Below are 16332 nucleotides of genomic sequence, written 5' to 3'. Positions count from 1 at the left end.
ACTAACAGAGCAGTACCAGATTAACCTAACCACCAGGAATATTTTCTGGACTATTTACTTAGAGTCAAGACATGGTGAACATTAACAGAATTGTTTCACTTGTGTATAACTATACTGTAATGTTAACATAGGTTTACTTTGATTCAAGTGAAAAAAATGATACATTCTTCATGCACCTAAGTCTTAGAATGCCAAGAAACCTAATACAGTCCTACTACTATAAAAATCTGCTGTCAGATGTAAAGTTAGTCACATATTAGATGTGGAATTTGAGCTATTTGGCACATTAGGATGAGCAATGTTGCTCTTTATTACAAACTACTGAGAGACATGGCAAAGCATACAGACAGGCTGAACCTGGAACCAAATGTCATCAAATAAGTGTCTGAAGTACAATGTGTTTTGGTCTACTCTATTAGCTCTTTTGCGTGGAGTTTGTAGTACTACTTTATTTTTTCCAGGATCCACGCTTGATTCCTTGCCAAAGAATTAATAATCCCTCAGGACACTGCCACTATCATACAAACTCAAGATCCATGTTAAAAGAAATAGATCTATACTTTGGCTACAGATAAAAAGGCAGAGAACCAACTAAGTTTACCATGTCTTCTGCTTAGAACCTTGTTTGGCCAAAGGTAAATAATACCACATTACATTAAATAGTCCAATTCTTCAGCCATTATATTGCCAATAACAAGGCCACAATTAATTGTGTCCGTTTCTTAATTCAAGGGGTCTCAAATGTACATAGGGTGGGCCTTATCTCAGTAGAGGCTGTCTCACAGATCATACTCTCTCTCATTTAAGACTGCATGGGTCATCAGCTCTCACCGGCAAACAAGTAACATCCTTCTGTTAACTACAGCAATTGCTTACATTGCAAAGGAGTATTAGAAATGCATTTAGAGTACTTTTAGCTCCTTTTAATATAAACTATGAAAACAGCACCATGTAACCAGTCAGGTGTTTGCAGACCACCAGCAAGTGCTGTAGGAGCCACTTGTAGTTGATGGATGATAGTTTGGCAACTACTGATTTAACTGATAATATCTGCCCTCAGACAATTCAATATCTCTATTCGTCTCCTGAATGGTAAATATATACAGCCTGCTTGGGAAAGTGCTTCAAAAAGCTTTAGCAGATGTGCTCTTCTGGAATTAGGATGCCAATGGACACAGGACAGGTATGAGAGGCCCAGTGAAAGCCATTAACAATAAATGGTGGTACATTTAATCCAAGGGAAAGCAATTATATGGAAGATACTATTTAATCAAAACGACAACTGAATCTCAGCCAAAATGAAGAAAACCCAGCAAAAATACTGCAAAATGATCTAATACAAAAATACTAAAGAAATCAGCCAAACCCATCTTCTAGGTGAGAAATATAAGTCTACAATTTTTTCATTCCCATTTTCTTTTGTAAGTCTACAGATGCTTTAATCATTTAGATCACTGGAAGTTGAACTCCTTTCTGTGTGCTACAGACAAGTTACTTGTATTGATCTATTGACACGTACTGTGTTGTAGTATCCCATTATAGCTTATTGTAGAGTGGCTGTTGCTGAAGGAACTCCAAAAGGAACACAGTTTCAGATTTCTGCAGGAAAGCATGTTACTATATCATTGCAACACTTAAGATTACGAGAACAGTAGTAAATTAGAAACCAAGTTATTTTTCTCTAGTTTGTTTACTTGATGTATTTATTTACTGTAAATGTTGCCATTTCTGCTGCGTCAATTTCCTCTTATTTCTATAGGGTTGGGAGGAGCCCACATACATGAGAGAAAAACAATTTAAATAATAGGAAAAAGTGCATTTGTAAAACCATAACAATGGACAAAGGAACTCTGGGTCATATGCAGTACCCAGAAGTTTTTTTAGCTAGTTTTTTGGGTCTTGACTTAATTTGAAATTAATATTGTCTAGCTATCCCTTCTTTCCCCCTTTGCTGCAATGGACCAGCACACAAGAAAATGAGGTAGCAATGACTAAGTCAAATTGGTAATGCAAAAAAAAAAAAAAAAAAAAAAAAAAAAAATCAACACTTACTTCATCCTTAATGACTTTCATGAAAGGGAAAATTACTCTGACATTTGTAGCTATCCTTAAAAGCTGGTAGCACTGATCAACAAATACTTGTTTCGAAGGGTTAGATTTAAGCTGCAGTTTACTCCACATAAATATCAGGTCCCTATAAATATAAAACAAAACAGTTTTGTTAAGCTATGGTTGAAACAGAGCTGGCCTTAAGCAAGATGTGTTTCTATAAGCAGTTTGACTATGCATATTGTTTGCATGCAAATAATTCTGTAACTATAATCATATTTGACAGTTAAGGGCAAAGCTAATTAAAACCACAAATATATGCATGAAGTTACATGATGGAAAAAGTCATTTTTAAAGCATCTATGGTATATTCTATCATGGACCCACTAAAATATGCAACAGAAGATGAATGGATCCAGCTTAGTATCACAGAGAACTGGACAACAAAACAGAAAGCTTACAGCATTTACCCCTGCTTTCTGAAGATTATAGGGAAGATGACTGTCAGGATGGCCATGCCAATATATTCTGGGATTAAATTACACTCACTGTAAGGTGGGGAAGCTTTCAGGAGCACAAATGTCTGAGGGTGACAAAATGAAAGGATGGTAGGGACATGGTCTCTGATCCATTCCACTATTAGGGGAAGCCCACTGGTTACCATTTAGAAGATACTGATGTTTTGCATGGTGCATGTCTATATCACTATTATACTGTCCTTTTCTGACCGGTGATGTCTTCTGTACTATACAGTGTTGTTGTAGCTGTGTCAGGCACCGGATATTAGAGAGACAAAGTGGGTGAGAATATCTTTTATTGGACCAACTTCTGTTGTGAGAGAGAAGCATTCAAAAGCTTGTCTCTCTCACCAAGAGAAGTTGGTCCAATAAAATATTACCTTGTCCAGCTTGTCTGTTGTACTAGCCCTTTAAGTCTGTAACAGGTATACGGCAATAGCAGGCAATCTGTTGAGGATGCATGGTAGGGGAAGTCTCTGGCCTGCATATTCAAGATGAATATAGAAAAAAGTTTCCTGCCTTTATATGCAGCTTCAAGTCTTTGATGTTATCCATTCCAAAGTAGGGTGCAGGGGAACGGAATCTTGTGTAGAAGGAAATGAGGTCTTGGTCTCTGGTCTTTACCATGTAGGTGGACAGCCCAGTGAACCTCTAATGAGCAGGTACATTTGCAATTTACAGGATAGTAGGCAGAGTTTTCACTGGGATACGTACTGCACAGCTGAAAACTGGTAGAGCTCATGGGCAACAGGAAATAAAGGCAATTTCTTCCAACTTTAACTATGGAGTCACTACTGTGACTCCATGGCAGATGGATTCAACATAAGATATCTTTCAAAAGAAAGAAGTCTAAAAATAAAGTCTAAGGCATCTATACCCCAGAAAGTAGTTCTTTAACACCTCTAGAACAAATCTAAGCAACCACCCTTAGTTAATAATTTAAAGAATTATACACAACTACCTTCCAAATCTCATGGGTTAAAAAAAGAGCCAAGACTGGCTGAATCTCACACTCGTATGAAATGAGCCTTATGACCAGGTTGCAGCCCTGCCAAACTAATCATGATATGTGAGCAAGCCATTTGGATTTTTTTCCAGTGAATCCCACAGAGCCTAGTGAATTAGTATAAAAAAACCAAAAGGTTTGGCTGACTTTTTAATCTGTGCCAGATACAAGTCTAGCAAGATTTTTGACATCAAGCTTGTGAAGAACAGCCTCACTAAGCAGAGGAAAACATTGCTAGGATTGACTGAATATGATAGAACACCTACATCACTTGAGAATTTGGGGTGTTTCAACAGCTCCACGGTACATTTAAAAATACATTATAAGTTGGTTCAGATACTAGATCTTGAATCTCACTTATTCAGAACTTAAGTCATTTCCCCCAGAATATTAAGTTCCAAGTAAAATCTGAGCTCACAGAGTAGACAAAATTAAAAATGGGCTTTCCTCAGCGTAATCGCATATCCTATCATTGTGTAAAGGCACGAAGCTAAAAAAAGATCATCAACAATCATTTTAGCCTCTTTGTATTAGGAACTACCTATACCGTGAAGCCAGCAAAAAAAAAAAGAGCCTGAGCTGGTAACAGCCATTTTTATGCACAAAAATATTGTTCCAATACATTTCCCAGGGAAAAAAAAAATCTCCTGCCTTAAGGATTAAACAAGATGTATGAACCTATGCTCAGCTGTGCCAGGATCATGAATCTCATAAATACATCAAGACACTTGTAAAGCTTGTGAAAGCACAAAGAAACTGATTATCTTCTGTATAATCAAATAGCTATTTCAACTTTTCACAAACGTTAAAGGAAGATGTTCAGAACTGAAACAGACAAGAGAAGAAAGCTGAGCAGCTTGTATGGGGCATATAAAAGTATCATATGGGCCTTTTAGCATAGGATCTTGAAATTTTTCCCCTTAAATGTCCACCAAGTAGATTACTGATTAGCATGAAAACTCTTGACATTTCTAAACACCAAGGATAAAATTTTCAAAAGCATCCAAATGACTCAGGACCCTAAATCCCATTTTCAAGTCATTTAGGCACATAGGAACTTATATCTAACTGAAAGTGAATAGGATCTAGACTAAGTGGCTCAGTAACTTTTGAAAATGGGACTTAGGTTCTTAAGCCACTTGGATACTTTTGAAAGTTTTACTCCAAGCTTCTATCCTCTCGGGGGCCACACTGACAAGAAGTGTGAACACAGGATATGGTGCAGAGTTGCCCTGGTTCTCTGACCAATGTGGCCAGATATTCAGCCTGACGTGATCGGTTATAACCATCCTTAAATGCTTAAAAAACAGTTTTTGCCACCGCAAACAGCATCTGAGGCTTTTTGAGGCTGTGTCTCTCTTGACCTACATCTAAGACCTTTGCTACCGATGTTAAGAGGAAAGGCGAATGTGACCTATTTCAAGTAAATGGAAGAAACATCCTTGAACATACATAGGAATTGGTAATAACACTAGATGTCCATTCTGAATGGTTATGAATAGATCTCTCTGCTGTACCCTACACAAAAAATACCGAACTACCTACCATTGAGCCAAAGGTCAACAGATCAGAAACAGATCAACAACTGTGTTTCTTTCATGCCAAGCAAGTGACCATGACAAATGTCTGGAAACTACCAAATCACACACCTGGAAAGTGCGATCCTGTTTAAGTTTGCTTATGTCAACATCCTGGTTGTCGGTTTGAATCATGATTACCTTGCTATACTTCAAAAGGTTGTAGAGCAGTTTTTAAACTAAGGGCTGGGGGAAAGCCGAGAGGTGCAGAGGACCATATGGTTCAGACATGCCTATGCGGAAGATCTACAAATGGAGATGCCCTATGTCCTAATAAGGAGGAGAGGTTGGAAGATGATAAAATACAGGAAGGATCTGATGAGAAAAACAGTCAAATGAAAAAAAGTCCTATTCAATTAAATTGTCTAATGGCAGGCAGCTAAAAAGTGACAAGTTTTTAAAGTACTTTTATACCAATGCTAGAAGTCTAAATAAGAAGACGGGTGAACTAGAGTGCCTCATATTAAATAAGGATATTGATACAATAGGCAACACAGAAACTTGGTGGAATGAGGATAATCTATCGGACACAGTAATACCAGGGTACAAAATATATTGGAAGGACAGAACAAGTCGTGCTGGTGGAGAAGTGGCACTATATGTGAAAGAAAGCATAGAATCATATGAAGTAAAAGTCTTAAATGAACGAAACTGTACCATACAATCTCTATGGATTATAATTCCATACTTGAATAATAAGAATATAGCACTAGGGATATATTACAGACCACCTGACCAGGATGGTGATAGTAACTGTGAAATGCTCAGGGAGATTAGAGAGGCTATTAAAATAAAAAATTCAATAATAATGGGGGATTTCAACTATCCTCATCTTGACTGGGTACATGTCACCTCAGGAAGGGATGCACAGATAAAGTTTCTTAACACCTTAAATGATCTTCTTGGAGCATATAGTCCTGGAACCCACAAGAGAAGAGGCAATTCTTGATTTAGTCCTAAGTGGAACATAGGATCAGGTCCAAGAGGTGAATATAGCTGGACCACTTGGTAATAGTGACCATAATATAATTAAACTTAACATCCCTGTGACGGCGAAACCACCACAGCAGCCCAACACTGTAGCATTTAATTTCAGAAAGGGGGACTACACAAAAATGAGGATGTTAGTTAAACAAAAATTAAAAAGGTACAGTGCCAAAAGTAAAATCCCTGCAAGCTGCGTGGAAAGTTTTTAAAGACACCATAATATAGGCTCAACTTAAATGTATACCTCAAATTAAAAAACATAGCAAGAGAACCAAAGTGTGGCTAAACAAAAGAAGCAGTTGAGACGTAAAAAGGCATCCTTTAAGAAGTGGAAATTAAATCCTCATGAGGAAAGTAGAAAGGATCATAAACTCTGGCAAATGAAGTGTAAAAAAATTTAATTAGAAAGGTCAAAAAATCTGAAGAACAGCTAGCCAAAGACTCAAAAACTAAAAGCAAACATTTTTAAGTATATCAGAAACAGGAAGCCTGCTAAACAATCAATGGGGCCACTGGACGATCAAGATGGTAAAGCAGCACTCAAGGATGATAAGGCCATTGCGGAGGAACTAAATTAATTCTTTGCATTGGTCTTCCCAGTTGAAGATGTGAGGGAGATTCCTAAACCTGAGCCATTCTTTTTAGGTGCCAAATCTAAGGAACTGTCCCAGACTGAGGTGTCATTAGAGGAGGTTTTGGAACAAACTGATAAACTAAACAGTAGTAAGTCACCACAACCAGATGGTATTCACCCAAGAATTCTGAAGGAACTCAAATATGAAATTGCAGGACTACTAATTGTCATCTGTAACCTATAATTTAAATCAGCATCTGTACCAAATGACTGGAGAATAGCTAATGTGATGCCAATTTTTAAAAAAGGGCTCCAGAACAGACCCCAGCAATTACAGGCCGGTAAGCCTGACTTCAGTACAGAGCAAACTGGTTGAAACTATAGTAAAGAACAAAATTGTCAGACACATAGGTGAACATAATTTGTTGTGAAATAGTCAACATGGTTTTTGTAAAGTGAAATCATACCTCACCAATCTACTAGAATTCTTTAAGGGGGTCAACAAGCATGTGGACAAGGGGGATCCAGTGGATATAGTTTATTTAGATTTTCAGAAAGCCTTTGACAAGATCCCTCACCAAAGGTTCTTAAGCAAAGTAAGCAGTCATGGGATAAGAGGGAAGGTTCTCTTGTGGATTGGTAACTAGCTAAAAGATAGGAAACAGTAGGAATAAATGATCAGTTTTCAGAATGGATAGAGGTAAATATTGGTGTTGCCCAGGGGTCTGTACTGGGCCCAGTCCTATTTAACATATTCATAAATGATCTGGAAAAAGGGGTAAACAGGGAGATGGCAAAATCTGCAGATGATACAAAACTACAAGACAGTTAAGTCCCAGGCAGATTGCAAAGAGCTACAAAAGGAACTCTCCTAACTGGGTGACTGAGCAACAAAATGGCAGATGAAATTCAGTGTCGATAAATGCAAAGTAATGCACACTGAAAAACAAACCCAACTATACATATAAAATGATGAGGTCTAGATCAGCTGTTACCACTCAAGAAAGATCTTGGAGTCATTGTGGATAGTTCTCTGAAAACATCCACTCAGCGTGCAACAGCAGTCAAAAAAGCGAACAAAATGTTGGGAATAATTGAAAAAGGGATAGATAAGACAGAAAATATCATATTGCCTCTATATAAATCCCATGGTACACCCATATGTTGAATACTGCATGCAGATGTGGTTGCCCCAACTCAAAAAAGATGTATTGGAATTGGAAAAGTTTCAGAAAAGGGCAACAAAAACTATTAGGGGTATAGAACAGTTGTCGTATAAAGAGATTAATAAGACTGGGATTTCTCAGCTTGGAAAAGAGACAACTGGGGCCGGGGGGAGGGGGAGGGGAATATGATAGAGGTCTATAAAATCATGACTAGTGTGGAGAAAGTGAATAAGTGTTATTTACTCCTTCTAACACAACACAAGAACTAGGGACCATGAAATGAAATTACCAGACAGCAGGTTTAAAAAAAACAACAAAATATATATATATTATTTTTTTTTTACACAACATACAATCAACCTGGGGAACTCCTTGCAAGAGGATGTGATGAATACCAAACTATCACAGGGTTAAAAACAGAACTAGATAAATTTTATGGAGAATAAGTTCATCAATGGCTATTAGCCAGGATGGGCAGGGATGGTTTACCTAGCCTCTGTTTGTCTAAGCTGGAAATGGACAACAGGGATGGATCACTTGATGATTACCTGTACTGTTCATTCCCTCTGGGGCACCTGGCATTGGCCACTGTCAGAAGACAGAATACTGGGCTCGATGGACCTTTGGTCTGACCCAGTAGGGCTGGTCTTATGTTCTTGGGATCTGAAGGTCCTTAGTCCTCTAGTGAGTCAAGGACTGCCCTCTCCTCCAAAACACTTATGTGCAGTTGTTCCTTCAGAGAACAAGTGCAGCTCTGTGTAAAACACCTACATGTGGATCTTATTTCAGGCAGGATGAATCTCCATTAACTACAATTTGGATCAGCAGACTTTGTTCCTTCTTAACTGCAGATTAGACTGATGGCAGCCTAGAGACGGAGTGGCTTAGAGGCCATCCTTCTCTGGTAGGGTATGTGAGTGAGTGGTTCACATTAAGAGATCTCAGGATAGACCAAGCTTGCTTCAGGTGGAGGTGTGCCAGAAATACTGACAACATATGTGGCCATCAGCCCAACATCAGTATTATCCTTGCAGATACTTGTTGCCCCTGGCAAATCCTCTCTGCTAGACCCATAGTGCCCTGGATCCTGACTGGTGGCAAGATGGTTTTTCCTACACATGACACAGCTTAGGCATTCCAGTGGCCTCAGAAAAAAAGCTGAGACTTGGGGTACTTTATCTTGAACTTTATGGTCTCCAGCCCTCTAATAACGGCACTGTGATTCTCAGAAGTCTTCATAAATGTTGCCTGTGATGACAACCTTTTGAGGTCTGAAGAGTTATTCTGCAGTGTGTGCAGCTGAGACAGTTAAGCATTTTATAAACAGCATAGTAATTATTCCAGTTGTGGACATAATTATTTGCCCAAGAACCTTTAGAAATTTCAGAAGCTTTTGCTGCTTCTGCTTAAGGACGCCGAAGCACCAGAAAATGGTAAAAGTGTTGCAGTTCTGAAGACAAGTGATAAAGCATGAAGCACCTTTACTGGCATTTCTCAACTCTGACCCTGAATGCAGAAATGAACGTGAGGATGACGAGATCTTTGGTTATAGTTTTTACAATGGACCCAAAGATCAATTGTGTAAAATATTTAAGAAACTTAAGGTAAAGGAAACATATGGTTAAAAACAGGTCTGAAACCTAAAGTGTAGACAACAATTATTCATTTGCAATCATGAATTGTTGGTAAAATCTGCATTTGTATCTGCATGGATGCCAAAAAATAATTTCAGATTCAGAATTCAACTTTTTTGCTTCATCATAAGAAGTAACTCTTTTAAATATGAGATATAATACAAACTTTAGCCAGTAAAAAATAAAGATTAGACAATCTTTGTGAATTTCTCTTTAAAAAGCAAAACCTTCTCTGTCTCTCAGCTCCCTTGATTAACCAAGCAAATACTGGGATCTGAGGATCCTGGAAGACTTATTTTCCATTTTTCAATTTGATTTTAAACCCTCTCTTGATCAGTCACAAAGCAGATCAGTAGGATTCAGCAAAACCAACTGAATCTTCTTGCTTCACCAACATGTTAGACACAGATAAACTAAGTGCACTTTTTAAAAAAAGGCTGTCAAATTTTACCTGGTTTAAGAAATTTCAAAAGTAAAACAGATTATTCTCTGGTAGACACCTTTCAAACCTTAGAGGATGGAGCAATACTTGTTCTGATGTATTCTAGAGAATATATGTTATCTTTTCCTCTGAATGCATGGAGATTTATTTTAATTATGTGAATCTTATCTAAATGGATACATTTAACTTTGTGATTCTGCAGGTTCTTTGGATTTGTAACACAATAGCCTACAGGAATAAATTAAATTGGAATTAACAAAAAAGTATTCTCCAACAGCAGATTTTCAGAGAAGATTACAGATCCTCTATTAGATATTAAAGCATACATCCATGGGATGCTGTAGGTAAATTATAATAATGTTGGTGTGACTATTTAAAAAGCTGGATAGGAAAATACTTGTGGTGCCAGAAATTTTTTAAGTAGGTTATATTTACTGATATTGACAGCAGTGTAACCCTCTAGTTTAGACACTCACCCTTCTGCTGCTACTTTGAAGCTATCATCAAGTATAATGAAAGTAGCATGCCCTCACTACAATGAAAACGATTAGGGCTATAGAATGGCCGCCTCCCATGTACAGCTACACAGACAGGCTAGATATGCATAACATGCATACTGGAAAAGTCAGAACAGTTACAACTGCAGTTTTAAAGTTTAGCCACATCTTAAAGTTAACACACTTCACTTCTATCATGGCAATAAGCATTTATCTTCTGAGCTCCTTCACCAGAAAGAAAGTATTTACCAGATACAATACATGTCCCCATTTTGGAGCTGTGGGACCAGGAACGATTCACACAGCTGTAAGGCTAAGGTAGTCTTCCCTTCTTTTTCAGTGTTGCAGATGATCTCAATTCCACTCTTGCAATCAGTCCTCAATAAGTGCTATGCAATTAAAATAAGATCAGTTTAGATAAGTTTGCTTACGTGGGGGAAAAAAGTTGATCACACCTTGCTATGCTAAAGTAGTCAATTAGCTAAAGTAGTTCCAAGAATTGCTAACGACAGGGATTCTTTGGCAAAAGTTTTGTGTTTTTCTGCAGATAATCATCTAAGACAAGTTGTCTTACGCCCAAATAAATTTGTTAGTCTCTAAGGTGCCACAAGGACTCCTCATTATTTTTGCTGATACAGCCTAACATGGCTACCCTCTGAAACCTAAGACAAGTTTATCTGTTAGATGTTATCAGATATTTAGGGTAAAGTTCTCAATGGGATTTAGGGGTTAGTACAGAGGTCGGCAACCTTTCAGAAGTGATGTGCTGAGTCTTCATTTATACACTCTAAAGTAAGTCTTTGCATGCCAGTAATATATTTTAATGTTTTTTCGAAGGTCTCTCTATAAGTCTATATATTATATAACCCAACTACTGTTACATGTAAAGTAAACAAGGTTTTCAAAATGTTTCAGAAGCTTTATTTAAAATTAAATTAAAATGCAGATCTGATCAGTTTAGTGTGATCCTTGCCTTTGCTTTTCCTTGCTGAATTTTCCAATGTTGGCTCCTGCCAGCTGGGATCTCAGCCCGCTGCCAGCCTGTGGTTGCTTCACCCAGGCCAACGGAGGGCGCTGAATGGGACTGGCAGTGGGAACCTGGCTGGCAGGAGCAGGTGGCAGAAACCGCAGAGCGGTAGCAAACTGAGCGGCTCGGCCTGCCGCTGCTCTGGGATTTTGGCCGCCGGCTCCTGCCAGCTGGGGTCTCAGCCCGCTGCCAGCCTGGGGTTCCTTCACCCAGGCCAGCAGTGGGTGCTGAGGGGGACCGGCAGTGGGACCCTGGCTGACAGGAGCTCAGCCTGCTGCCTCGTGCCATCAAAAATCGGATCGCATGCCACCTTTGGCACATGTGCCGTAGGTTGCCAACCCCTGGGTTAGTACATATAAAACCTATTATTTCTAGGCATTATGTTGCACATATCCTGGAAGCCCACCTGAAAGTTTTATCTTGATTTTGACAAATTAGCACAAAATGCACTCATTTGTAACACGTACTATCAATATTAAAAGGAGAAACTATATAGTGCCATTTCACATACCAGCACAAACAAAAAGAAAACAGTTTTTTAGAAGTTTAAGAAATTTGACAAGGCAGAAGGAATTAAACTGAAAGTAATCTAAAATTAACCTCTTCTGCTATAGCCCTGTTGTTTTAAAACAACTATTTGACTTTGTTACAAAATGCCTCTGAATCTGTTATTTAGAGAATATTGGGGAAAATGGTGTCTTCAGGCAAATGTAAACGACTAATGAAGTCACTAGGAGTTGTATGTTCAGACTTTAGCCCTCAGAAAATAAATTCAAATGAATACCAATCAGGTCACCTGCTGTTCTGACATTTGGCTGTAGGACGAATAAAAAGTTTCATGTTTCTCTTGATGACTATACAGGAGAAGAGTATAATATATTGCTAGAGGCATAAAAATGTACACTGACACAGTACCTCCTGGAATAGCTGATCTTCTACTGGAGACATATAAAGACAGGTGAAAAAAGCTTGATGGAAATACAAATCTTTACTGATTTCTGGATGATTTATGCAAGATTTGATAAAAGCCATTGCCTCTGGGATGCGTTCGCAGGCAATAAGGTATCTGGCACGTAGTTCAAAGAATAGTGGATTTTCAGAGCTTAAATATTTGTTAACTGTATGGAAAAAAAATTTAGACGTAATTAGAATCTCAAGTCCCCATAAAAATATCAAATTACACTCATTTTTTATAGGACCATATCTACAAGTTGCATAATCAACTATCTGCAAATGAAGCCTACCATATATTTAAATACTGTATTCAGGGATCTAGCTTTCAGTTTGGAGTGAGAGGAATTACTATGCTGACAAGATTAGTGGTCTTACTCATTTAGAATCCTGTCTCCAACAGTGACCAGTACCAGCTGCTTCAGAGCAATGTGTAGTAAACCTTGCAGTAGGCAATTATGGGATAACTTGCACTCAAACTTTCTCCCTCACCCCCAATAATTAGAGTGTGGCTCATGTCCTGAAGCATGAGGATATATCTCCCTTCCAAAAAACTCTTTAAAATGTTTAAAAATCCTGGATGTTCTTGTTATCCATAAAAAAGGGGAAAGTGGGAATGGGAGAAGATAATCAAATAACATTTAGCTTCAGTTCACATACTGTAAGTTTTAGTTTTTAATACAATTGTATTTTACCTGCTTAGACAGATGGAAAACAATAGCTTCTGACAAATATTTTTAAGATTCTGATTTACACTGAGCTCTTTTCAGTAAATAAGTCAGGGCCTGAAAAAATCTTGAAGCTGAAATTCTGAACTATTACAGAGAACTAAATTTAAGTAAAAGCTAGAAGCTTCCAGAACTGTTCAAGCTGTTATCCCTGCAAATACATTCCATAAAAATAAAGTAAAACCAGGACATTAGTGCTGTATTAAATGACTATCTACAATGTTACGCTGTGGACACTAGATTTAATGAGTCACATAGCAATTCCAAAGCTTAGATCAGTGGTTCTCAACCAGGCATCTGGGGACCCCCGGGGGGCCACGAGCAGGTTTCAGAAGGTCTGCCAGGGTTCAGCAGGACGAATATTAGACTTGCTGGTGACCAGGGCAGAAAGCTGAGGTCCCACTGCATGGCCCTGAGCCCCGCCACTGGGGGCTGAAGCAGAAGCCTGAGCAACTTAGCTTCATGGTGTCCCCTGTGGCATGGGGCCCCAAGCAATTGCCCTGCTTGCTATCCTCTAATGCCAGCCCTGGCTTTTATATGCAGGAAACCAGTTATTGTGGCACAGGTGAGCTGTGGAGTTTTTATAGCATGTTTTGGGGCCTCAGAAAGAAAAAAGGTTGAGAACCTCCAACTTAGATCATCCCAACTCTACTGTTAAAATGCATTTCTATTTGAAATTATAGGATAACCTCAGACTTTAGTCAATATATAGTTCTCATATTAATATCTCCACAAGCCGCAATTAAGTCTAATTCCCTCACATATCATTTACAAAAAGACAAATGGTGATTAGATAGAGTTTATTTCATCACTTCATCGTATCAACCCAACGTGTCCTTATAATTAGGATTAAGTTAATCTCATCTTTAAAGGTGCACTAAGTAACAAAAAGTATGTTCCGGTTTACTTTCATCAATGACAACTGGATTAGACTACTACTTATGTGCAATACAACCAAGTGAAAGTTGCAGTAGAAACCTTAGAACATATTTCTAAAGATACTTAGGAGTCTAAAAAAGCAAAAAGGCACTTTGTAGACATTTAAAAGCACCTAATTACCTTTAAAAATCTGGCCCCTTAACTGCATACTAAATTTTCAATCTGAAGATTGAACTCATGCTAGATTTTACATTTAATTCCTTAAACTTGAAATGGAAAAAAAACTTAAATGTGTTCATAAAAAATAGAAAAAACTAAAACACGTGCAAAATAGCAGATTTTAGATCTAAATTTACATTAACATTCTCTTTAAACTTGAACAGTTGAAGTCTCATTTCAGACTACAAAATCTCAGTGTGATGCTTCTAGTTTGAGGCGCACATGTTACAGCCTGTCTGTTGTGTATGTTGTGAGTACTCTGGGGCGGAGACTGTTACATGTCTTGGACAATGAGGCTGATTTTTAGAGGGATTCTTAGGTGCTATCAAAACACAGAGAAATAATAGGTTTAGTAAATTACTTAAGTGTACATAGTTGTATGATAATCTTATGTAATGCAAATAGCCTAATTCTACCTCAACCTTCCAAAAATATAATAAAAATTCTAAGGCACCTGTGTGAGGAAGTTATGAGCAAGGAGTGGGAAGAATTTAAAATGGAAGGCAGAATTCAAGCATGAACTACAGCAGTTATTGCAGACTACCACCAGAACCAAAATCACTGATATTTCCAATTAAATTAAAAACACATGATGGGACTAGTTGTGTAATGCTATATCTGTATTAAAGGTAACCCAATCCTCAACCACTTATTTTACATGCAAAAAAGAATCCCTGGCAAGCCATGAGATTTGATATTTAACTCCTACCTCTACTCATGTCAAAAGACTGTGAGCATAATGATTTGGTACATCATCCATTTTCACTGAGTAATGAATGGAAAGTCTGCAGTACTATTTCAGCTTATTTATAGAGTTCCCTTTTTCAGATGATATAGCCATGGGTCACCATGCTCCAGCATCCAAAGGTGAGTGTTCAATTTCACAGCAGGAACCCCTGACTACTGACTCTCTCACCTACATGGGTACTGACCACAGCCATTCACAAGTCACTTCTCAGACTTATGTGCTTTTTGGCTGATTAACCCCACCTGTTTTCCTTTCCTCCCCTCTCTAGCATAGAGGGCCCTACCTTCCCAGGCAAGAATATACATGCTGCTGATCTAAGCCCCAAAGCAACAGACAAATCCTAATTACAGGTACAGCATTTGAACAAGTGTTAATTTAAGAAAGGTGAAAGAAAAAATTAAATAAAGCATCTATTTTTGTCCAGACAAGGACTATACAGAATCTTGCTTGAATTTACTGGATGTCCCGATTATAAAGGTTAAAGGCTGGTAGAAGAAAGCTTTTATGTCAGAGAGTCTCTACTCCTTCTAATTTTAACTTCTCCTGCAATTCATGGCAGGCTGCTCTGGAGACTCAAGGGTCTGCCTAAAAGGTCCGTGTATCTGTCTCCAGGAAAGCACTTTTTCAGTAGTAAAGCCTAGATCTTTTTCAACAGATTGCCCTCTTGCATGGCCATCCAGAAATATTGCTCAAATAACCATTGCTTATCCTAGCCTATTCCTCTGTCTACAAATTAGGGGATCCAACACAGCATAATAGGATTTATTCACACAGTACACACTGTCCAACAGATTTTCATAGATGTAATACTTAATGATAAATCCTAAATCCATAGATAGATGGACGACAGACAGGCAAGATGGATAAAAATCCATTATTTTAAAAACAGGGATTTTTTTAAATTTAAATTGTTGGGTTTTTTTAATTTAATTTAAATACAGGTGCTTTTTAAAAATAAATCTACTTAAAGTTATGACAGCCTATAGAAAGATTTAAACTTACTATAATCTACTAACATCATTAAATAAAAAAATACTATTAAGCAGTAAGTTTGCTGCTAAGTTGTTTTTTTAAACTGTATATTTAGGAAGTTTTAACCAGTTTACAAATCCTTGTCAAGTACATATCAGAAACAAAATCATTGCAAGACTTCACTTTTGTTTACAGAGACATACAGGAATATAGTCATCCGATCTTTCTACTTAACATGGCATTACCATATTACAGAGTAAGTATCATTACAATACCTATGACATTTCTAGTGATGCTATTAAATTGAGTGAAATCATTACATACACATTTAACAGACCAGGTAAGTCTATCAAATGTT

At 37.8% G+C, this 16332-nt stretch overlaps 1 protein-coding gene across 4 annotated transcripts in view; it reads right to left on the bottom strand.

The window, feature by feature from the left end:
* The window catches only part of ZNF654 (zinc finger protein 654), a 61629-nt gene that overhangs the window by 9092 nt on the left and 36205 nt on the right, over positions 1–16332 (bottom strand). For all 4 annotated transcript variants that reach the window (XM_050957058.1, XM_050957070.1, XM_050957069.1 and 1 more), the window contains exons 5-7: positions 12393–12595; positions 10700–10839; positions 2053–2194 (exon numbers count right to left, since the gene is read on the bottom strand). In XM_050957058.1, the coding sequence (XP_050813015.1) occupies positions 2053–2194; positions 10700–10839; positions 12393–12595 (485 nt within the window). The remainder of the gene's footprint in view (positions 1–2052; positions 2195–10699; positions 10840–12392; positions 12596–16332) is intronic.

Source organism: Gopherus flavomarginatus, chromosome 1 (genome assembly GCF_025201925.1).
Source record: "Gopherus flavomarginatus isolate rGopFla2 chromosome 1, rGopFla2.mat.asm, whole genome shotgun sequence".
Classification (NCBI taxonomy): Eukaryota; Metazoa; Chordata; order Testudines; family Testudinidae; genus Gopherus; species Gopherus flavomarginatus.
The sequence above is the reverse complement of the archived record's forward strand: the minus strand, read 5'-3'. Positions and strand labels throughout refer to the sequence as shown.